Source organism: Monocercomonoides exilis (genome assembly GCF_001643675.1).
Source record: "Monocercomonoides exilis strain PA203 chromosome Unknown scaffold30-1206723, whole genome shotgun sequence".
Taxonomy (NCBI): Eukaryota; Preaxostyla; order Oxymonadida; family Polymastigidae; genus Monocercomonoides; species Monocercomonoides exilis.
In genome coordinates, this window is record NW_027150575.1 from 581626 (window position 1) to 604125 (window position 22500).

General features: G+C 35.6%; 6 protein-coding genes across 6 annotated transcripts; 2 read left to right on the forward strand and 4 right to left on the reverse strand.

Moving 5' to 3' along the window:
• Positions 1-1302: 1302 nt before the first annotated feature.
• On the forward strand, positions 1303-1596 carry MONOS_8984 (uncharacterized protein; the record flags this gene model as incomplete). Its single annotated transcript, XM_067879439.1, has 1 exon — positions 1303-1596. One exon carries the CDS (start codon positions 1303-1305, stop codon positions 1594-1596), a length of 294 nt encoding a protein of 97 aa, XP_067725134.1.
• A 2046-nt stretch (positions 1597-3642) lies between these two features.
• Positions 3643-4337, forward strand: MONOS_8985 (uncharacterized protein; the record flags this gene model as incomplete). The annotated part of the gene is made up of 2 exons (XM_067879440.1): positions 3643-3675; positions 3771-4337. 2 exons carry the CDS (start codon positions 3643-3645, stop codon positions 4335-4337), a joined length of 600 nt encoding a protein of 199 aa, XP_067725135.1.
• A 5759-nt stretch (positions 4338-10096) lies between these two features.
• Positions 10097-12173, reverse strand: MONOS_8986 (putative CMGC/CDK protein kinase). The gene is made up of 7 exons (XM_067879441.1): positions 12136-12173; positions 11970-12041; positions 11799-11855; positions 11218-11737; positions 10911-10974; positions 10603-10745; positions 10097-10341 (listed from the first exon to the last, which is right to left on the reverse strand). Exons 2-7 carry the CDS (start codon positions 12037-12039, stop codon positions 10296-10298), a joined length of 900 nt encoding a protein of 299 aa, XP_067725136.1. The 5' UTR covers positions 12040-12041; positions 12136-12173; the 3' UTR covers positions 10097-10295.
• Positions 12174-12182: 9 nt separating this feature from the next.
• MONOS_8987 (uncharacterized protein) lies at positions 12183-17811 on the reverse strand (the record flags this gene model as incomplete). Its single annotated transcript, XM_067879442.1, has 2 exons — positions 12183-17707; positions 17797-17811. The coding sequence occupies 2 exons, from the start codon at positions 17809-17811 to the stop codon at positions 12311-12313; spliced, it is 5412 nt and encodes a 1803-aa protein (XP_067725137.1). The 3' UTR covers positions 12183-12310.
• A 53-nt stretch (positions 17812-17864) lies between these two features.
• On the reverse strand, positions 17865-21547 carry MONOS_8988 (pre-mRNA-splicing factor ATP-dependent RNA helicase PRP16; the record flags this gene model as incomplete). Its single annotated transcript, XM_067879443.1, has 2 exons — positions 17865-21080; positions 21190-21547. 2 exons carry the CDS (start codon positions 21545-21547, stop codon positions 18097-18099), a joined length of 3342 nt encoding a protein of 1113 aa, XP_067725138.1. The 3' UTR covers positions 17865-18096.
• A 22-nt stretch (positions 21548-21569) lies between these two features.
• On the reverse strand, positions 21570-22487 carry MONOS_8989 (uncharacterized protein). Its single transcript, XM_067879444.1, has 3 exons — positions 22247-22487; positions 22025-22177; positions 21570-21968 (listed from the first exon to the last, which is right to left on the reverse strand). The coding sequence occupies exons 1-3, from the start codon at positions 22456-22458 to the stop codon at positions 21818-21820; spliced, it is 516 nt and encodes a 171-aa protein (XP_067725139.1). The 5' UTR covers positions 22459-22487; the 3' UTR covers positions 21570-21817.
• Between the last annotated feature and the right edge of the window lie 13 nt (positions 22488-22500).

The following is a 22500-nucleotide window of genomic DNA, read 5'->3' on the forward strand; positions in this document are numbered from 1 at the left end:
AGTATCTACGTTTCTATTTGGTTCGTTGACATCGCGGACAAGTGGATTGGGAGTGGAACCGAAAATAGGCTTTGGGACATTAGACGGATGGAAAAGAGGAGGATAAGGACAACAGCTTTGGATAGAGAGAACGAGCGGAGCAGACAGGAAGAAGTGATGGGTTCGGGGATGTCCCACTTCTGCGCCTGAGCCAGGTGAAGGGGGTTGAGAAATCGCATCGAGAGAAGAGAGGAAAGCTGGAATGGAGAAGGGCACTGACGCCAATGCGGGAGAGGGAGAAATTTCAACATAAACGAGGCAGAAACAGATATGACAAAAACAACTGTTGGGAGTTTCTTCGCGCACGTATTGTTCATAAGCTGCTTCTAGCATCATCTTTCACACCGACATGCACATTTCCAGATCTATAGACAATTTGATATATATTTGGAATTTTTATCATCTCGATAATGAAATTAACATTTTTGCAGAATATATGCTCGAAGTGTCTGAAACCTCAAACTCTTTTTCTTTTGCATGTGTGAGAACGAGACATTAGAGATGTTATTATCAATCATTTTTCCTGCGCACTGACTTTACAAACTTAACTTCCACCTTCTGCTCCACTCAAGCATTCTTCTGCATCTGATATTTTTGGCATTGCTGAACATATGGGGAATTAATGGAAGAACTCTCTTTTTATACTCGCCAACAACAGCATTTCTGTTGGCTCTGCTGACAGACGCACTTTCACCACCTCTTCAAGATTCCACTTCATATCTCCCATCCTCGACCTCTTCATATTCCCAATCTCCCTCCAAATCTCATCTGTCTCATATCCTCCAAACAATATCTTCAGCATCACATGCACCTGCACCGTCTCCTAAATTGAAAACTTTATCGTCTTCTTCGTCTCATGTTTTACACATCTTGCTTAAAGAAGAGGAAGTGGCAAAAAAAGTGATTTGAACGCAACGAATCAAATTGAAACATGAACCGACTGTCGTTGTTAAAGACAGAGTAAAGAAAACACAACTCGGAGAGGGGCAAATAATTTCAAAGCTGTGGAGAATAGGGGCAATGAATATTCATAAATGAGTATGAATCAATGTTTGATAAGAAGATGAAGAAGAAGAGAAGGATGTGGAAGGAGCAACAGAAAGAGAGATATTGAACGTGGAAGAAGTGTACATCCCTTGCAGAAGCTCTGGAGAATTTACACAGAAAGCTTGCTCATTGGTGCGAGAAGATCGCAAATCTTGAAGAATACGAACTGAAAATTGAAGAAAGATGTATTGCTGAACAGCTGGCTAATGAGGCGATATGGGAGAGCTGAAGAACATGGGCAACAGCCTTCTTTCGAGACGAAGAGATGGAAGTGAAAAAGGAGGGAATGATTTGAAATTTGGCAGATTGACATCAACATTGTGTGGCATGGGAGGTATTGGAACAGGATTGAGAGTGATGGAAGTGGCACATCGATTGCTGCAAATTCAGATGGAGCAGATGGGCTTTCCGCCTGATTCAGTCACAAGGAGAATTCAGCTGAAGTGGGTGCTGTTTGAGGTACCGAAGGAAACAGACGTTGAAGAGATTTTCGCAAGCTTTCGTTGCTGAAGAAGATGAAAAAAGAGGAACAAATGATCGATAATCTGAGAAGAGAATGAGAGGAAGGTGCGCCCACAGTGCCTGTAGCCCAGAGGAAGTTTGATGGGAGAAACGGAGCAGATGCCGAAAAGGAAAAGATTAATATCTTCCATTTCTCACCACGTGTGCGGAACACATGGCGTATCAATCACGAAGGCTCTTCACGCACGCCTGCCCCGCAGCCATCGTCTGTCCCTCAGCGCGCGATGGACTTGTTCTGGAAGCAGCAGGAGTAGCCTGCATTGATTCTGTAGGTGAACATCGAATGTGAATTGTTTTTTTTTTTTTGTGTGCAGCTCTGAACGTGAGCACGAACCTGCTCTGCACACTGAACGCCAACTCAATTGAGCATGAAGGGTATTAAACGGCAGACGAAAAATTTGAGACGAATAACCAGCTCATTTTGTGTGAGGGTTTCATTGTGAAATTCTCTCGCAAGTTCCACTTTTCGCGCAGTCTGGAAGACCCAACGGAAGAGAGAATAATTGCATCGCGGAGTTGTATTTGATCCATAATGCACACAGCAGATACAAACTGACGTGGCTAAAGTTGCAGAGGAGGAAGAGAAAGCAACGGAAGCTTCAGCAAGATCAGTTATTCTGCATTGGATTTGTCGCTATCAAGGTCGTGGGCAGATGAGCTGATGAAGATGAAGATAATGCGAACAAATGGGATTGTGATTGGCAAGCAGATGCAGTTCACATCACAAGAAGAGGAGTTTGTTGAAGAAGCAAATTTTGGTTTTCCAAGAATAGCATGCATTGTGAGTCTGATGAGGAATGCTTCTATCGAACGGGTAATTTGAAACTCTTTTGTTTAAGATTGCCTGAATTTTCAAAGAAGAGAGAGTCAGGAAAGTGAAATAGGAGAATTTGAAGAATGAGTTATTGAGAGAAAGAGAAAGAGAAAGGTAGAATAGAAAAAAAACCATTGCCTTTCCTTTCAAAATTTCATCTTCTACATAACCACTCACTTCTGTTTGGCATTATATCTTCATAACAACCTTATCTTTTGCCTTCACGCATATTCCACTCGCATCCACATATCTGTTCATCGTTAATTTTGAACACACAGCAATTTCATGTTTTGCATTCAGTGTTCTCTTGTAGTGTTCCATTTCATATTTCGCGACCAAAAATGGTACCTTCTTCAGCCCACTGCACGCATCCTCCTTGCAAAATGTTCTATCCGCATCCACCTTGTCAGCAAAGAAACCTTCAAAGAATACAAACAAAACGGAATTCCAGTTGCCAAATGCTTCTGCTCTGAATTTTCCAGCAATCGCATCGTTATTTGACTGATGATTCTCAATAAAGTGAAAGAAGATTCGTTTACAGAAGCGTTATGAGACTTATATACAAAATACACATCTCTTCCTTGTGCTCCTTCACTAATCTCCTGAATAGCAAAGCAGCCGATGAACTTGATGTGGAACAAAAAAGTGTTTTCAGAGGTTTGAAGGCGTTATCAGAAAAATAAAAGGATATCATGAGATGAATGGAGAGAAAAGTGTTGGAGGAAGAAGAATATTGCATCATCAATGTTTCGAAAGGGTAATTTGGATGAATGAAAGAGGAAAAGGAAGAAAGAGGAATGGAGGATAAGAAAGAAGCTAAATGGGAATGTAATATGAAGAATAAAGAGAGAAAGAAGAGTTTATGAAAATTATTATCATTAATTATTGTTTCTCCTTCATTTTTTGAAAGGTTATTTGCAAACTCTGTTGAACTGCTCAGCAATAACAGGAACTTTGTGATGATGTTTCAGCCGCATAAATTCAAAACACATTTCTTCAAATTTTGAATAAATCAATTTTTCATATTGATATCTATCTGTATAATTTTTTATTTATTTGTTCTGTTTTGTAAGTCTTGAAACTTCTATTTTCTCTCTTTAAAAATTGTTTTTTATTAATTTTTATTAGACCTTATTTAAATATATTTTTTCAATTAGAAAAAGTGGAACAAAATTGAAATAAGTTTGATAAAAATACGATAAAACAAATTCTTTTTCAAAATGACTCAATCAATTTCAAAACTTCAAACACTGGTTTGTCGATCATAAAGTTGATTGAACAAAAAATGGTGAAAGATCAATTGAAATTTTGCAAATAAATATTTGTCATGGAACGATTGAATTTTTAGGAGGTTCTTGAGCGTGCAGAAAAAAGAATTACGCTTCCAACGCATAAGCCAATAACTCCGGAAGAGAAAATAAATTCATTAATTGAAAAAGTATGTCAAAAAAGCGAAGATTCCATTCACGGGTTTTTCCGCTTGACAGGTTTCACAAGAACAGAATTTGATATGTTGCTTCTTCTTCTTGATTACGAATTACCTCCACATCGTGGAAAGCAAAAGGCAATTCAAAATATTGATGAACAACTTTTTATTTTACTCATTTTCCTTCATTTGGGCTCAACATCAATGACAGAACTTTTGACTTATCCATTTTACAAATCACATAGCTCAGTTACGCAGTTATTACACAGCATCGTTGGAAACATAAAAGATACACTTGTTAATTTACTTTTGATTTTTCGTAAAGATAGAATCAAAGAGTTGCAAGAGGTTGGTCTAATTATGGATTGCACAATTGTGCCTATAAACAGGCCAAGTGGAAAATTGGCAGATGGAATGAAATTTTTGAGTGGAAAACATTATTCTTACTGTGTTAAAGTTGAAATTGGAGTCAATCCAAAGAACGGATAAGCCAGCACAATCAACGATTTTTACCCAGGAAGCGTTCATGACTACGAAATTTTCAAAAATCACTATCCAACCTTTTCTCAAAATCTCAAAGGTTCCAAAATCATGGCAGACTCAGCCTATATGGGAGCAAAGGCAGAATTGGGAGCTATTATTACAAAACCACATGGAACGCCATATCTATCGAAGCACAGAGTTATTGTGGAAAGGTTTTTTGGACGATTAAAAACTTTATTTACTGTATTCAGAAGAAATTGGCCAATGGATATTAAAACAGTTGAAGATTTTTTTATTGTTTCAGTTTGTTTAACCAATTTTCACATTTTACACAATCCTTTAACGAAATCAGATTGCGAAGCAAACGAGTTGATAATTTACGAACTTCACACTCAATTTTTTCAAAAAAAGGAAGCGAAAAAGAAAGCGAACGAGCAGTATATCGAAAGACAAAGAAAAAAACTTTCTCTTGCAAATGAGAATTCAACTTTTGAATATTCGAAGTCAATCCAAAGAATTGGTTTGTTTTTGTTTTTACACCCATATTGTTCTTTTGAGCATGAAAAGAACATTTTTTTCACTTTCATATTTCCATTATTTATCATTTTTAGAAGAATCAGCAGAATCAGATGACCCATACTGCGAACGATTTTCAAAGCATTCAGATCAAGAGAAAAAACAAAAACACACATTATTGGAATTAGAAGAATGAGAAGAAATAGAAATAGATGATGATTCAACTTTTGAAGAAAAAGAAAAAGAAAAAGAAAAAGAAAAAGAAAAAGAAAAAAGAAAAAAGAAAAAAGAAAAACTGTCAATTCCAATATATCTGAAAGAAATGAAGATAAATTGAAAGAAATTGAAAGAACGAACGATGATACAAGAAGTTTCCCTTTTTCTTGGTTTCTTCCTGATCAATGGAATTCAACTCGTCTGCGGAAGTCGACTTCATCTGATCAATTTTATTCGAATTCCCCTTTGCCTCTAACAAATACACAATATTCTTCTCAACCTTTACGGAATGAATCGACAATTTCTCCTCAACGACTGTTAAATACTCCAATTTCGTCTTTGAATTTTATTTCAACTCATCATTTATTTTCTCAACAATCAGATTCTTCAACATCTTCAGATTCAAACTTATCTTCCCTACGGTCTTCTTCTTTCTCATCCGATGAAAGTCATAGTCAAACAAAATAACAATCACTATATTCAAATAACCACATGAAGGCCATTTTCATAATTATCATTTGTCTTTATAAACATTCACCAATTTTCTCTCTCATTTCTCTCTTTTTAAAAAAAAAAATTTTTTTTTTAGAATTATAAGATTTTTTTCTTTTGTTTTATTTTTCAGCAAAAAATTATTAAACTTAAACTTCATTTTCATTCTTTGTTATTTCATAGCCAATTAAAATTGAAGTTGAAATGAAAATATTGAAAAATGTTAAAATATTTTAGAAAATTCAATTTGAATCTCGTTAAAAGCTAAAATGGAACATCCAAAACATATTACAATATGCAAAGCTTGTGTGCGAAAGAGAATGCATCAATAATAAAAAAAGTCACATTTAAGAAAAATAGACAGTAAAAACTCAAAAATTTCTAAAAATTGATCATACACATTTCTTTTTAATGATGAACCATAATCTTTTGTTCAGTTTTCATTCAAAGTTCGTGAAAAATGCACAAAAACAAAAACTTGCGATGATTTTGTGTTGATCATAAAATTGCCCTTTTAACCAAAAAAAAGTTTAAGGGAATTCGAATTAGATCAAGCAAATTTGGATAAGTTGAAGGTGATTGAAATTGAGTTAATATATTTAAATTTATTGATTCTAACTAAAATAGGTCTATTAAACTTGATCAAAAAATTCTTTTCCACAAAATAGTGAAAAAGGTTTGTTTTTTTTGCATATTAAAATAAAACAAAAACATATTACAGAAATAAAAGCTAAATAATTGTAAAAAATCAATTCAACTCTTTGATCAAAAAATACCACTATAGATTTTATTTATTCGATTATTGATCTTGTTTTACGATGTCAAAAAAAATCACCCATATCGCAATGTGTAAGGTGAAATCCTCAATGAAAATGAGTGTATTGGATCTGATGCAGCATATTTCAAAATGCAAATAAGAAAAAAAGGAGGAAAAGGAACACGATGAAGAAATTGAAATCGATGAAGATGTGCCTATTATTGAAGATTTTTCGGGAAAAGAAGAGAAAGAGAATGAAAATAAAAATCGGAAGATAATGATTCATATTGTATTGGTGATGCAGGCAGTACTTCGGAATATGCTTTATAATGAAAAATATGTCGATGTTTCCTTATAATTAATTGAAAAAATATTTTCCTTATCAAAAATTGCATAGTCCCAATCAAAATTTTTTGAATAAATATGTGTGAATTTTTTTGAAAAATTCCTTTCGATAAGTTTTCTAATAAAATAAAAATTTCATTATTTCACCAAATTTCTGTTCCCACTCTCGAAATTTCTCTAAAATGGAAATAAAACCTAAGCAATACTATTATCACCATCACAATGAAATTTCATGAGTGGGAACAGAAATATGATAAATATATGAAATTTAAGTTTTAATTGAAAATTTAACAAAAGGAACTTTTCAAAAAAAAAAATAGCCATTTTTTTAAGTTTTCCTGAACATTAATGAGTTTTCGTTCATAATAAACAACATATCCATGCTTTATTTGGTATTTCCAATTCATCCATAACGAGAAATATCAAAAAATCACATGACTGAATAACACATCTACACCATGAAAGATTAAAAAATTGGATATTCTTCAGAACATAATTAAAATAATGGAAAACAATAGTTGTTAGAGAAAAAAGAAGATACAAATGAAATTTAAACTGAAACCATTGAATTATTACTTTTCGAAATAGATAATTTTCGAACAATTGTTGAAAAGATTGTTCAAAAATAAACAGAACTCCATATTTATTTGTTATCTGATTCAATATAACAGATACAGTTTTTTGATGCAAATAATTGTACTTTCATAATTAAAAATAAACTTTCATCATTTGTGGAAAAAAGTTATAAATAACAGTGAAAGCAACTTTTTTGCTGAATCTGCGCTCATAGCCATAAAGTATTTGATTTTTTCATTCTTTCAAAAACATAAAAGACTTACACAATGAGTTAAAAACCCGGGACATGGGAAAAAACCGGGACTTTTAAAAAAAAGAACTTTTTTCTTTTATTGAAACATTAGCTTGTTCAAACAAAATATTGACCAATGAAACATTTGAAGTTGGAATGTTAAAACAATTCAAAATATGCAATGTTTTTCTTCTCAACAAGTGTTGTTCGCTTGATAGAATGGTTGATTTTAATTCTTTTTTTGTTGTTGAAAATTCAAGATGAAATAAAGCTAATTGAAAGTGAAATGAAATTATCACACCGTATTTTTAACTGTTTTCGATTGGTTCATATGATTTGACTTTCAAACAACATTTATCCATTTTGCTCATTGTGATCATTCCCTTTTTTGAAATGGAAAAGAAATCGATTTCTTCAGAAGAACTTCTTAGGATTGCAGCCACAAGAGAATACCGCACAATCCATTCCCGATCGAGAAAAATTTTTGAAATCAAGAAAACATATCCATTGACAGTGAACGTTGCAGTCAAAGCGAAAGCAATAACAAGGCAGGCTTGGTACAGAAGCAAAACAGCTGAAAAGGAAAACAGAGATGTTGGAAAAGAAGGAAGACCATCTCTTATCTATTCTGTACAACTGGAAAAAATAAAAAATCAGGTTTTGTCTTTATTATCAGAAGAAGTTATTGTTCGAATAAAGCACATACAGGAAATGGTTTTCGTTTTTTAATATGCAATTTTTTTTTATCTTTGTTTTTTTATGAAATTAACATTTTAAAAACGGAATCAACAAATGAAGAAGAAAACGAGAAACTCCATCCGAAATTATCTTATTATTAAGTTCAAAGAAGCTCCATATTAAAGGCAGCCCTGTCGAGACCGCTTGAGATTGCAATAATCCGGTCACAGAGCCCTGAAAGTGTGACTAATTGGTTTGAAGAAATGAAAGAAATCGTAGAAGGAAACAATATCGAAGTTTCCAATATTTTTAATTTCGATGAATCTTCTGTTCAAATCGGAGAAAGTTCTGCAAAGTTGGTCATCCGTTTGAAGGACCAAATCCCTCCTTCTCCTCCTGAGCCTCGAAAATCTTCAAACGCGACTTTTTGTATTTGCTTGTGCTCAGATGGTTCTCATCTTCCTCATATTTTTTTCTTTTTCCAAAGAAGAAAATACCAGAAGAATTTTCTCATTTTAAATTTTTTGATATTAACTATATTCCTGCACCTTCAGGATGGATAACCACTGAAATTTATAAAATCATCATGCTTCAAAATTGGATTCCTCTCATTCATCAAAAAATCCAATCGACATCTTCGAAAAAGGCTCTCCTTCTTCTTGATAACCATACGAATCATCCATGCTCAGATGTCATTCGTGAAGCAGAAAAAAGCGGAATCTTCATTGAAAAGTTCCCTCCTAACATGATTCATATCCAACAACCATGCGATAACGTAATTTTCTCCAGATTGAAAAGAACGATAAACAATAATTACAAAGTCCCTTCGGATGATTCATCTTCTTCTTACAGAAAAGCACTTGCTGAGGTTTTTCCAGACTCAATCCCTGAAGCAACCACTCCTTCAGTAATAAAAACAGCTTTTTTGAATACAGGAATCTGGCCACTAGCGGCTTCTCAAGTTCTATCAAAAATTAGTGGATCACCGTCAAAATCTTCTTCTATAACTTCTTCAGATGAAGCAAAACAGGAACTATTTGATTCTTTCGCACCGAAACGGAAAATCAAATCATCAAGAAAGAATGAAATGGATATTTAAATCGATGAAAAACATAGCATTGATGGATGGACACAAACAGAAGATAATTTATTCAATGATGAAGATCGCCGTCCCAATTCTGATAGTTGCAATTTCACCAAAAGAATCATCAGAACAAGAAAGAAAAAAATTGACATCGACTTTATATATAAAGATGACGAAGATCACGAAAAAGATGATAGGAAAAGTTAGCAAAAGGAAAGCGCAGAAGATACAACTCAATTTGAAAGTGAAAAATTAAAAATACAGCATGATGATAACGAATAGATGGAAACACAAACAAGTTTGTTTTATAATTCTTTTTGTTGGAAATCATATCCAATTTTTTGCCCAACTTTTAAATTTTTAGCTTGAAATTAATTGTTTGTCTTGTATTGAATGTTTGATGCGACAATTTCTTCAATTCTTCATTTCCAGCTAACTGAATTTAGAAAAGACAACGGATGAAATTCACTGAGCATTGGATAGGAAGTAACTTAAGTTGCGTCGATAGCAACTTTCATTTTTTTTAAAATAATATCACATCAACAATTTTGACAATTAGAGAAATACCATTTCACATTAACGTCTATGAATTCGTTGAAAAAAAATACAAAAATTGTTTTATAATACAATTCTCAATTCAAAAAATCTCCAAATGTTCATTAATAACTGAATAAAACATAAAACATATCGGTCAATTGAACATATTTGAATGAAACAAAATGCAGTTGCAATATTCAAAAAGTCCGGGTTTTTTACCATTTCCAGGGTTTTTTTCTCATTGTACATCTATGTTCTTCAAAATGAAGTTTTTTTGTTTCAAATTCTAAAATTTTCTTTATTATTTAAAATCAGTAATTTAAATTTCAAAATCACTTCAAATAAGATGAATGTTTATTCAATAACCAGAGGTTCTTTTAAAAGAAAAAAAGGAAGTTGAAAATCTAATCGAAATGAGATAGATTTGAAATTTTGATTAACTTTATATAATTGAATGCAAAGCAAAGCCGCAATTTGCAATAAAATTAATTGAAAAAGATATGTTTGCCTCCAACACATATAAATGTTATGTTACACGGTACACTCTTCGCGAAGCTCGCGAGGAATGTCTGAGAACCTGTTAAAAAAGAAAATAAACAAAATTTTGGATTTTAATAATAATAATAATAATAATAATAATAATAATAATAATAATAATAATAATAATAATAATAATAATAATAATAATAATAATAATAATAATAATAATAATAATAATAATAATAATAAAACAATTTTTTCTTTCTTTGTTTATTTTATTTATTTAAAAAGAAAATGCTTCTCAATTCCACTCAACCCCCCAATTATTTTTCAACATCTCACTCTCAAATCATCATACCAAGGATGAGCCATGGCGGCTTTTGCAGAAATTCTACGAGCAGGGTCATACTGAAGCATGGATGTCAGCAAATCGAGTCCAGATGGGTCGAGTGTAGGGACAGCTGAAGCCAGTCCGCGTGGTGGATACTCCGGAAGAGGCGTCTGAGACACAGTTATTATTATAGCAATTATTATTATTATTATTTAAAAAAAAGAAGTTGAAAAACAAAATATAAAATAAAATTATTATTTATTTATAATTCAGCATAATTATATAATAATAATAAGATATTTGTTCAACTAATTTTGACATTAAAGGTAACACACAGCAAGAGATGTTGTAAACTCAGTTAGACCAGGCCACACTTCGGTTGTTGGCGTTCCAAGTAATCTGATTTTAGTTCAATAAATAATCAATCATAATAACAAGCATGATAAAGCAAAAAAAAAAAAAAAAAAAAAAAAAAAAAAAAAAAAAAAAAAAAACTCCAAAAATTTTGATCATATAAAATCCTGACCATTTGTATCATAAAAAAAAGATAGAGAGAAAAAATATAAATAGAAAAATACTATATCTAATCCCTTCAATTTTCAAAAATTTCTGCATCATTGAGAATTGCTTTATCGATCATACTTGAAGATTCTAACCAGTTCGTCTTGATCTGATGAACCAGGGAACAACGGCCTTCCAGTAACCAACTCAGCAAAAATACATCCACAACTCCAAATGTCAACAGGAGTTGAATATTTTCTATTGCCCAACAGCACATCGGGGGCTCTGTACCATAAGGTAACAACTTCATGAGTAAATGAACGCACAGGAATGCCAAATGCACGAGCCAAGCCAAAATCACCAAGCTTGAGTTTCAAATCTTTTGAAATGAACAAGTTTTGTGGTTTTAAATCTCGGTGAAGCACTCTTCTTTGATGGCAATATGCTACTCCTGCCAATAACTGATACATCAAACTCTTAATAATTGGAACAGCAACACGTCCTCTATTCATTTCCAAGTACTTTTTCATGTCAAAATCGAGGAACTCAAAAACCAAGGTAAGCTTTTTGTCCGAATGTATAACATCTTTAAGTTGAACAATATTTGGATGATGGAGTTCTTTCAAAAGAGAAATTTCTCTGATTGCAGTACTTGGAACGCCTAATAGAAAAAACAAAACATAACACTGAAAATATAGATGTACAAGAAGCATTTTATAAACCTTCTTCTTCAGATTCTAAACGAATCCTTTTGAGTGCAACAATCTCTTTTGTAACTTGTAAACAATCAAAATGAATAACACATCAAAAAACAATAATCCACAAAAAATAAGAAATTTAAATGAGAAATTTTCAAAAATTGATGAATCAATAATCAATAGAAAATTGCATATTGTGTCTTGCTTTGTAGACAACTCCATATGTGCCTTCTCCTGCCTTGTCAATTTTTTCATAATTATCCATGGCTTTAAACGTAATATTTCAAATCACAAAACAAATAAGATATACAGTCAAGAAAAACAAAGTTCGATCTGCAAATAAAATGCTTTAGTGACAAACTTGATAAATAACACAATTATGATCTGAAAGAAAAATGTAAATGGGACTTCCCCTTATATTTTTCATCATTATTATTGACTTTTTTCATTTAAATCTATTTGAAAAGTAAGTCGTGTTTCAGACTTATGACGTGAAAAGAGGTGTAATGAAATAAATATAAAAAAATTGTTTTTTCTTATTTTCTATCCTTCACCAGCAAAAATAAAGACTTATCAGAAGTGGATAAAGGTTTTTCTGTTGTAGCAGTTACGGTCGAAGGAAACTGTTCAACAGAAAATTGGGAATTTTGCTGGGCGAGCTGCGGAATAGGCCTAACTCTTCTGATCTGAGAAGGTCCTGTGGGTTTCTGGGCAAACAAGGACGGGGCGGAAGTGGGTGAAATGAAAGCAGAAGTGGAAGCAGAAGAGAAAGAGGAGAGAGAAGAAAGGGAAGAGAAAGGAGAATTAGCAGAAAATGGGCGAGAAGAGAGCGAATTTTGGCTTTGGAAGGAGGAAAAGGGCTGGTGAGGTGAAGCAGCTGGGTTGTATGAGGATTGGATGGGCTTGGGATGTGCTAGGGAGCAAGAGGAAGAAGAAGAAGAAGAAGAAGAAGAAGAAGAAGAAGAAGAAGAAGAAGAAGAAGAAGAAGAAGAAGAAGAAGAAGAATGTGATTGAGAAGAAGCTGATTTAACAGCGAATGGATAAGAATGAGTGGATGGGTATGCCATATTTGTAGAAGGAGAGAACCATCTTTGTGAGGGAGAAATAATTGGAGTGGAAGAAGAAGAAGAAAGAGAAGAAGAAGAAAGAGAGGAGGAAAAAGAAGAAGATAAATCTTGTTGAATAAGAGGAGAAGAATGAGATTGAGATTGAGAGGAAGAAGAAGAATTCTGTGATGTTCTTCTCAGCTCAGCAGAATAACCAGAAGACGGATAATTAAACAAATTATCATCATTTTCTCTTTCTCTTTCTCTTTCCCTCTCTTTCTCTCTTTCTCTTTCTCTCTCTCTTTCTTTCTCTTCCTCCTCTTCTTCTCTTCTCATTGCCTCAATCTCCTTCACAATTATCTCTTCCTCTTCTTCTTCTTCTCTCATCCTCTTCAATTCCATCCGTCTTTTGTACCATTTCGCTATCCTGTTTGAATAAACTCTGCATTTACACTCACAATGCTTGTAATAATATTTCATTTGATTGTACATCAACTTCGAGAAATCTATTAAATCTTTCTTTATGTCTTCTTCTTCTTCTTCTTCCTCTTCTTTCTCTTCTTTCTTCTCCTTCTCCTCTTCTCTTTTAACTTCGTTCTCTTCTCCATTTTCATCAAAGTTTGCTGAATTTTGCAAGCTTTCTTCTGCTTCTCTCAGAATTGTTGGTTCATTTCGATTCCTTTCATTCTCTTTCTTCTCTTTCTCCTTCTCCTTCTCTTTCTCTTCTTCCATCTCCTCTTCCTTTTCTCTTTCTCTTTCCTTTTCTCTTTCCTCTCCCTCCCCTTCTCCTTCTCTCTCTTCTCTCCCTTCCTCCTTCCTCTCCTCTTCTCTCCTCTTCTTCTCCCTCTTTTCCTTCCTCCTGTGCACTTTCATATACAAACTTATCCATTTCAACCCCATTCTCAATGAAAACAACCCCAAAATCGCAAAGAAAACAATGCAAAACAAGAGCGAAAAGCAGAAAGTTGTTTGAGAAGAAGCAGGAAGCAGCAAAAACTGCACGCAAACTGCAAAAAGGAAAGAAAGAATGACTTTAATCAGAGTGAAAGGAAGGAACAAGACACCAACAAAGGAGAAAAGAGGGGAGAATGAAGAGCGAATGGAATAAGAAGGATGAGTCAGTTTTTGTTTGGCTTGGCACAAAAATGAGTATTTGTGGAGAGGAAAAGAGGAAGCGATGGTTTGGTTGTCTGATAAAAGAGAATACTGTCTTGTTGTTCTTTTGCGATGATCCATTCTGTAATTGTATGAAATCGTGTTGATTGAATCTGAATTTGAAGAAGAAGAAGAAGAAGAAAACTGCTTTTCTTGTCTTTTCTCTGTTTCTTTTGGTATTCTTTGAGGATATCTTGATAAACTATCTGGAATATACTGCGTTCGTGTTTCGTATCTTTCTTCTCCTTCTTCTCCACTTTCTCCTTCTTTTTCTTCTCCCTTTCCGCTTTTTCTTCCTTTTCTTCCTTTTCCATCTTGTCTTTTAGTAACATCAATTGCATTTTGTGTCAACATATCGTTTATTTCACTTTGTGTATCAGCCATAATTGAATGGTATGCCCCCATCACAGAATTAGATGGAGAACAAGAAATGCTTTCTTCTATCCAATTCACAAAGGAAAACGAAAATGATTGCAAATTTTGAATTTGTTCTTCTTCAGATAATTCTGATGGTTTGACAGGAGTTGATTCAGTATTATTATTATCATTATTAAGAATTGTGTTGTTGTTATCATTTAAAGTCTCATTCATTGAAGAAATGCCATTGGTTTTGTTTTGTTCTTCTTCAACATTATTTACATTAGCATTCTTTTTTTCTTTTTCACTTTCTTCCTCTTTCACCTCTGAAGTTGCATTCACATTAACATTCTCAATACCAGAATTCTCAATCGTGCTATTTATTGTATTAATTATTGCCTGTTCATTGATATTTTCTTTGTTTTCATTGTTATTATGCAAGGTTTCATTTTTGTTGATTTCATTCTGAAGCTCCTTAAATATCTTCTCTTTTGACTTAACTTCAGTTTGTTTATTTGTTTGCTTTTCTTCTTCTTTTTTCTCTTCCACTTTCCCTTTCACTTCACCTTCAAAGATATTCCCTTCCTCATTCAATCTATTGTTATAATTATAATTATAATGATTATAATCATTATTATTGCTGTTGTATGTGCCAAACATCATCCTCTCTGCATTCTGATAGAACAGATCAAACGCTGTCTGTCTGTTTATTCCACATTCTTCATCGATTCTATTCAACTGAAGCAATCCCTCCACCACACTCATTTCATTCCAGTGCTTCCCATTTGATTTCGCATCAAGCTTGTAAAATGTGCTGTTTCTATTGATATTGTTATTCATAGAAGAAGAATTATAGTTTGAATTAGAAGAAGATAATGAAGAAGAAGAAGAAGAAGAAGAAGAAGACGTTTCTAATACTGTATAGCCCAATTTCCATGGCCACATTCTCTTCATCACCTTCTGCCTCAGCTCTCTTCGTGTGACAGTTGGTGTGCTGCTTGTCCAACACAAATATTCTTCTGACTGTTTTGCCAGCTCCTCTTCCATCACCTTCATCAAAAGAGGTGTTGAAATCTTCTCTTTCTCTCTTCCTTTCAAATTTGAATGGTTTATTCCTCTTGTTGTGGCTGTGTCGACAAGCTGGATGGGGTTTGGCTGCTGACGAGGAATGCATTTCAGTCTTCTTGTTTGTGAATACAAATCTATTGCTCTGTTTGATTCTTCTCTTTCTCTTTCTTCTCTATCTCCTTTTCCATTGTAATTGTTGTTGTTATTATTATCTCCATCTTCTTTCTTCAAATGAGCAAATTTTGAATCCAATTTATTCTCTTTCCCATTTTCCATCAAAGAAGACTGCTTGAGCTGCCCAAATGAGAAGAAAGAAGCCAAAAATGAGTCTGGAAGTTTAACTCGTCTGTATTCTCTATCACACACTGCAGTTACAATTGGCTGTGAAGTAGTAGTAGTAGTAGAAGAAGAAGATGAAGAATGAGAAAGAGAAGGATCAACGGCGATGCAATCAGCATGGCGAGGGCAAGGAATACAAGAAGACAGAGAAGCAGAAATGATCGAGGAAGAAAGAGCAGATTGAATAGACAATGAATTATTAGCTGATAAAAGCAGATAATGTGGTTCAGAAGATAAACGAGAAAGAACAGAATGTGGAAGATGGAGAGGGCGATGGAGGGAATTTATCGGGGTGGGGCAATAAGGTTTTGTGTATGTGTCCTTCCAGTTGTTGAAAGTTGTCACAAGAAACAGTCGTTTGAAGACGGATTTGAGGAAATTGAAAGAAGGTTGGATGAAACGAGAGTAGAAATGGATTGAGCTGATGGAGGAAATGATGGAAGAAATGAATGAAGAAGAAGATGGAGGCATTTGTTGATTAGGAACAGAAGAAGAAGAAGAAGAAGAAGAAGATGTTGATGATGAAGATGTCAAATATATTGCAACTCCTGCAGTTACAAGCAACGCAAATCCGACTGCAAACAAAGCAAGTCTTCGTTTTGGTGAGTCAAATCTGTTTTTGATTGAAGAAACATAATTTTTGGTTTTGGTACACGTTCTTTTTGTGAATTGTTTCGCTTTTTGAAACAGAGGAAGATTGAAAAATGATCGAAAACTGCGCAAAATTGAACTTAAAGCAGAAATGTGGAAGTCTGAGAAGTTGAACAAGACTTCATTCAAATTGGGTGAAGAGTATGGATCTGGTTCAGGCGAGTCAGAATATTTGCGAAGATTCTGGTTGATATATGTGTCTGTCTGTGTGACAGAGAAGGGGAGATTATCAGAAGAAGAAGAAGAAGAAGAAGAAGAAGAATTAGATGAATCTGTCTTGTTTTGTTTTGAAGATCTTCTTTGCCTAGTTGATTGCTCTTCCTTTCCTTCTTCTCCTTCTTCTTCTCTTTCGTTTGATTCTCTTTCTATTTTCGCTCCCTTTCCAGACCTTCTTCTTGTCAAAGGTGTTTCATAACTATCCTCTTTTTGCATGTTCTCTTTCTCTTCTTCTTTTTCCTTTTCTGATTCTGAATCGTGCTCCGTTTCTGGTTCTTCTTTTTCTTCGTCTTTCTTCGTCTTCCTTCGAGTCTGTCTTTTCTGAGGTGATTTTGGTGGAAGCGGAGGCTTTTTGCTTGTTCTTTTCCTCTTAAGCTCAGCGTGTTCTTGTTCTTCATTCTCTTCGCTTTCTTCTCTTTCTTCCTTCTTTGTGCCAGTATGTCGTGTTGACATTCTCGTAGGTGATGGAGGTGTAGTTATTCTTTTTGATTTTGACCTTGTTGATGCTCTTGCAGTTTTTGAAGGCGTTTTTGTAGTTTCCTTCTCATCTGCTTCTGGGGACACAGACGACCTCAAATTATATCTTGATTTGTGGGGGGTCACTTCAAGGGGAAGAGGCGGAGTTGCAGTTCCAATATTTGCTAATTCCGAATCCAATGTTTCATTTGAATCTGGAAGAAGTGGAGAAGTTGGATTTAGTTTTTTGTACTGATTTATAAGCCGAGGGAGGTTATCAATCGCATACAATGTGGAAGGTGTTGGGGGATTGAGAATATTTCCATTGTCAATTCTTGAAGAAGCTGGGGTGCGAGTTGGAGGAAGAAACTGTGAAGAAGGCAACAATGAATTAGTTGAGGATGAACTAGATGAAGAACGAGATCTACGTTCCGAAACTATCTCACCTGCATCTGTTCCATTATCAGAAGAAATATGACGATTTGTAACATCATCTTGAAAATTCGTTGTAGCATCATCTAAATCTATATTTTCCTTTTTCTTTCGAAGGGGAAATAGATTTTTTAATTTACCAAAAGCAGCTGAGAACTTTGATTTTGGTTTTTGCGACGAGTCAATCTCATTAATGTTCTCCGTAATTTCAGCCTAAATTAAAAATTTACATTTTTTATTTCCAATTCATTTTAAAATATAAATTAAGTTCATTGAATACAGTTCATCAAATTAATACAAACCTCCTCAGAAGACATTAAAATTACGTTTCTTTCAAATGATTGATCAGATAAAAAGCAAAACAGGAATATTATACAATGAAATCAAATTTTTATGGGTAAGAATGAAATTAAAAAAAGAAAAAGTATCTTACAACATCGTTTGGTGTAAAACTAACTTTTTACAAATTATTTTTATAACAAAGAAAATCTGTCATCAGCCTGATTTGGCACGATCATATGTCAGATTTTCAACGAATTTATATGTTGGATTTTTTTTATTTTTTTTAAGAATAGAAGTAATATATCATCTATTTTTTTTTTTCATTTTTCCTCAAATTTCATTGATTCTGAAGATAACACATCCTCCGAATCATCAGAGCCCTTCAAAGAATTCTGCGAAAGCGGAGCCGGGGGAATAAAAGACGTCTGTTTTGCATCTTCCCCAAAGTGAATTCTGGGTGTGTTCATAACAGCATTCGAAGCAAGGGTTGAAGTTGCCTTTCGAATGGCACTTGAATAAATTCCATCTGATTGTTTGTTTTCTGATGAAGAAAGAGAAGAAATGTTTGATTGAAGCAAAGATGATTGCCTGGGCTTCTTCATACTGCCACCAAAGAGAACAAGCCCTCCTCCTCCTCCGCCTCCAAAAGTGTTCGAATGACTTCTTCTTCTGAATAGAGAAGAAGAAGAAGAAGAAGAAGAGGAAGAAGAAGAGGAAGATGATGAAGAGAAATGAGATAAACCAATATTCATCAGATCCTCTTTAACGGAAGAAGATGTATGAAAAGCTGGTTGCGATGGTTGCGTTGACTGAAAAGAAGAAGAAGAAGAAGAAGATTTCATTCTCATTGCAGCATTCATCCCTTTGCTTGATTGTTTTGATTCTTCCTCTTCTTCTTCTTCCTCTTCTTCTTCTCTCTTCATTGAAATGTTTCTGTTTGCACCGCCTAAAAGAGAAGGAGGAGCTGTGATTGCGGTTGTATTGACAACAATATCAGATGATTGAGAAGAAGAAGAAGAAGAATTTGAAGTGAATGATGGAGAAGAGGAAGAAGAGGAAGAAGAAGAAGAAGCTGAAAATGAACTGTTAAACCATCCTTTCTTGCTCCCACTTCCATTCAAACTTAAACTTTCCTTCCCTTTCCCTCTCTCCTTCTCCTTCATCTCCCTTTCCCTCTCTTTCTCCTTCTCCTTCTCCTCCAACCCTCTCTTATACTCTTCCTCCATCTTCTTCACCGTCAGCATTTCCTCTTTCCTCCTCCTCCTCCTCTCCTCATACGACAACTTCAGTGAAAAAAACATGGGCCCCAGCTCAGCCAGCCACCTCCCATCAACTGCAGTGACACACTGCATGTACTCCTTCGTCGTCATCACCAGCTCATGATACACAATGTAATCTGGTGGCTGCGTCCCAAACAGAGCAGAGGTTGGATGCAGATGACACGGCGCTCCTGTTCTCATGTTCACATACTGCCCGATCCCTTTCAGCTTCGCGGCCTGGTGGAAGTAGCTGGCACAGATGCACTTCCGCACCAAATCAAAGTTTCCGCAGCACGATTGATTCGGATTCATCTTCGCTTTTGTCACAATATCCACCAGCTGCTGTCGTATTTCCCTTGCTCTCTCCATCGCCTTTGGCTGGATGAAGTGCCTGTTGCACCATTCTCTGTTGAATCTGTTGCGCTCACAGTGTTTGTACACCTCCAGCAGTGTCAAATGATCACTTCCAGGCACAAAGAACTTTTCTCTCTCTCTGTCGCTCTCTTCCTCTTTCTCCTTCGGCCGGTGGAAGATGTTCTGTGCAGACAGCATCGACACAATCGTCAGAATCTCATTGGTGCAGCCCAACTCATCCGCAAAGCAGATCATCTTCGACAAAGGCGGATCCAGCGGAAACTCCACCATTTTCTCGCCCAGTCTTGTCAGTTTCCCCTCGTTTGTGAGTGCCTGCAGCATCCACAGCTGATACATGGACGAGATGATGTTCTGCTGTGGAGGCGGGTCGAGAAACTGGAAGTCCAGCAGATTGTCCACGCCCAGCGACTTCAGCAGCAGCAGGATGTGCCCCAAGTTCGTCCTCTGCACCTCAGGCACAGTGGTCGTGAGCAGATAGCTCTGATACGTCAGCTCTGTGTAGAGTCTGTAGCACTGCCCGGGCTCTGTTCGGCCTGCCCTGCCTGCTCTTTGATTAGCACTTGCTTGTGAAATCGGAGTCAGCTGAAGGGTGTCCATACCCACAGCCGCGTTAAACACCTTCAGCTTGCAGAAACCTGTGTCGATGACATACCTAATCCCATCCAGAGTGAGGGAGGTTTCAGCAATGTTTGTCGCCACCACACACTTTCTGATAGGAGCTGGCTCGAAAATCTTTGCCTGCACATCTGCCGGCAGCTGGGCGTGAATGCGCAAAAGTAGCAGAGGGCGTGCACGTTCTTTTTGCTCCTCCAGCCGCTCAGTGATGGCAGCACAGCAGCAGTCGATGTCCTCTTTTCCTGGCATAAACACAAGAATATCTCCCTTCTGGTCATTCGACTGCAGATGGATCGCCAGCACATGCTTCACTGCCGCCTCTACATAGTCCATCACGTTCTGCTTGGCAAATAGCACTGTGACGGGAAAGGTCTTTCCAGGTATCCGAAACACAGGCGCCCCGCCGAAGAACGAAGAGAAGCGCTCAGCATCCATCGTGGCTGAGGTCACGATGAACTTCAAATCTGCCCGGCGAGGCAGAATCTGACGCATAATGCCAAAGAGCACGTCGGTGTTCAGCGATCGCTCGTGCGCTTCGTCCATCACAATGACAGAGTACTTGCTGAGGACTGGGTCGTGCAGAGTCTCGCGGAGCAGGACTCCCTCCGTCATGTACTTCACCACTGTCTTCTCACTTGTCATATCTTCAAAACGGATGGAATAGCCCACTTCTTCGCCAAGCTTCACACCGATTTCGTCAGACACCCTTTGAGCTACAGAAATCGCAGCCACACGTCGAGGTTGGGTGCAGCAAACTATTCCGTTTCTTCCGTACCCGTCTTCAAATAAATATTGTGGAATTTGCGTTGTTTTTCCTGAGCCTGTTTCACCAACAATTACCACAATTTGATTCTCTCTAATAATCTGTAAGAGCGAATCGCGAACAGCATAAATAGGAAGAGATTCCCTCTGTTGTTTAATTGTTTTTGTCTTGGCAAAATCGGAAACAGCTGTATCCTTAGTTGATTTTAAATATTTTCCAAATTGATTCTTCTTTCTGTAATCAACAACTTCCTCAAATGGCTCAGCTGGAGAATCTAAAGGTTCATCGCCATCTGGTATCAAAAATAAAACACAGCAAAATCATTAAATAATCGAAAAACAGAAATATAATTAATATTGAATAAAAGTGTTAAAAATTAGTAAATCTTAAATGGAAAATACCTATATCTTCTTTTGGATCTGCGCCAACAATAAGTCCCAAAGTCGATGTTGGATTTATTTCCCAAGGCTTGGAAGATTCTTTTTTCCTTTCCTTCTCAATTCTCATGCGAGAAACGAGTGCAGATCCCTCTCGTGCTGCTTTTGCAATATCGGATGTTGAGTCTTTAATGACTGGAACAGGTTCCAGTTGTTTTGTGTAACAGACTCGACCATCTAAAAACGGAGGAGTCAAATTTGATACAATTAGCTCAACTCTTTCTTCAATTTCATCATCGACTTCTAAATCAGCTTTTTGGCGAGAAACAACCCCAGAAGAAAGCAGCCTATCTTCTTCCCATTTATCAACATCTTTTTGCATGAAAAAAATAAAATAATGAAAAACAGGATGATCGGCAACCATTTATTAAAATATTATGTTCTCAAAAACACACAAAACATCACGACTCAAGACAAGATAATATCTCATCCAATTAAGCTAGAATGCTGATATGGTAGAAGTTATTGCCTTGAGGCGTTTAAAAAAAGCCCAAAGGAAAAAGTTATATAGAAAAAAAGTTATGTGGATTGAATTCTCGAATAAAAATACAGGAAGTTGAAAGATTATAGAAGAGAAGGGTGGTGTGAAAATCTACTCTTTGCCTTTATTCTTCAATCTAAGCATCATCTGTTTCATTCTCTCAACATCTTTCTCGTGTGTTGTTTGGAAATCACACATGTCAGCTGCAGCAGCCCATGGTGCTGCAGTTTTCTTGTTTTCCAAGAAAACTGCTTCTTCCTCTCTTAAAAAATTGATTGAAAAATAAATCATATGTTATAAAAATTCCAAAATTCAAACTGATTCTTCTTTTTCTGTGTTTCAATCATCTGGGCGCGTTCAGTTAGAAATGATTCTTTCTCTCTTTCAGCTTGACCAAGTGTTTCTTCAAGCATTTTTGCTGCATTGTCTCTCAATTTTTGCAAGTCAATAGCATGTTGCGCATAATAACGTCTGCAAGAGTTTGAAATATGATTGTTGCAAACATAAAAAAATGCAAAGATATTTGACTAAAATTCATACTGCATTGGAGTCTCCTCGGGAGCAGATGAAGCAGATGCTGATTCAACATCATCAGAGGGTATTGACTCAGTTTCACCCTCAGCTTCAGGTGACGCTTCAGCTTCAATAAATTCAGTTGTTTCGATTGGGTCAGTTACAACTTCCAAGGTTTGTTCTTCAGGGTGTTCTAATTGAATGAGGGTCTCTCCGTTTTCCTCGATTGTTTCGCTCATGTTGAAATCGATCTAGTTCAATGGGATCTAACCAAACGTACT

What these genes read in the sequence shown, in the direction of transcription:
- MONOS_8989 (XM_067879444.1), bottom strand. Translation starts at nt 22,458, where the DNA reads ATGAGCGAAACAATCGAGGAAAACGGAGAGACCCTCATTCAATTAGAA. An exon ending in CCCGAGGAGACTCCAATGCA is followed by an intron (nt 22,178 to 22,246) that starts GTATGAATTTTA and finishes AAACTCTTGCAG; the next exon opens with ACGTTATTATGCGCAACATG. An exon ending in ACACAGAAAAAGAAGAATCA is followed by an intron (nt 21,969 to 22,024) that starts GTTTGAATTTTG and finishes CAATTTTTTAAG; the next exon opens with AGAGGAAGAAGCAGTTTTCT.
- MONOS_8986 (XM_067879441.1), bottom strand. Translation starts at nt 12,039, where the DNA reads ATGGATAATTATGAAAAAATTGACAAGGCAGGAGAAGGCACATATGGA. An exon ending in TTTAGAATCTGAAGAAGAAG is followed by an intron (nt 11,738 to 11,798) that starts GTTTATAAAATG and finishes TTTTTCTATTAG; the next exon opens with GCGTTCCAAGTACTGCAATC. An exon ending in AGTTTACAACATCTCTTGCT is followed by an intron (nt 10,746 to 10,910) that starts GTGTGTTACCTT and finishes ACTGTGTCTCAG; the next exon opens with ACGCCTCTTCCGGAGTATCC.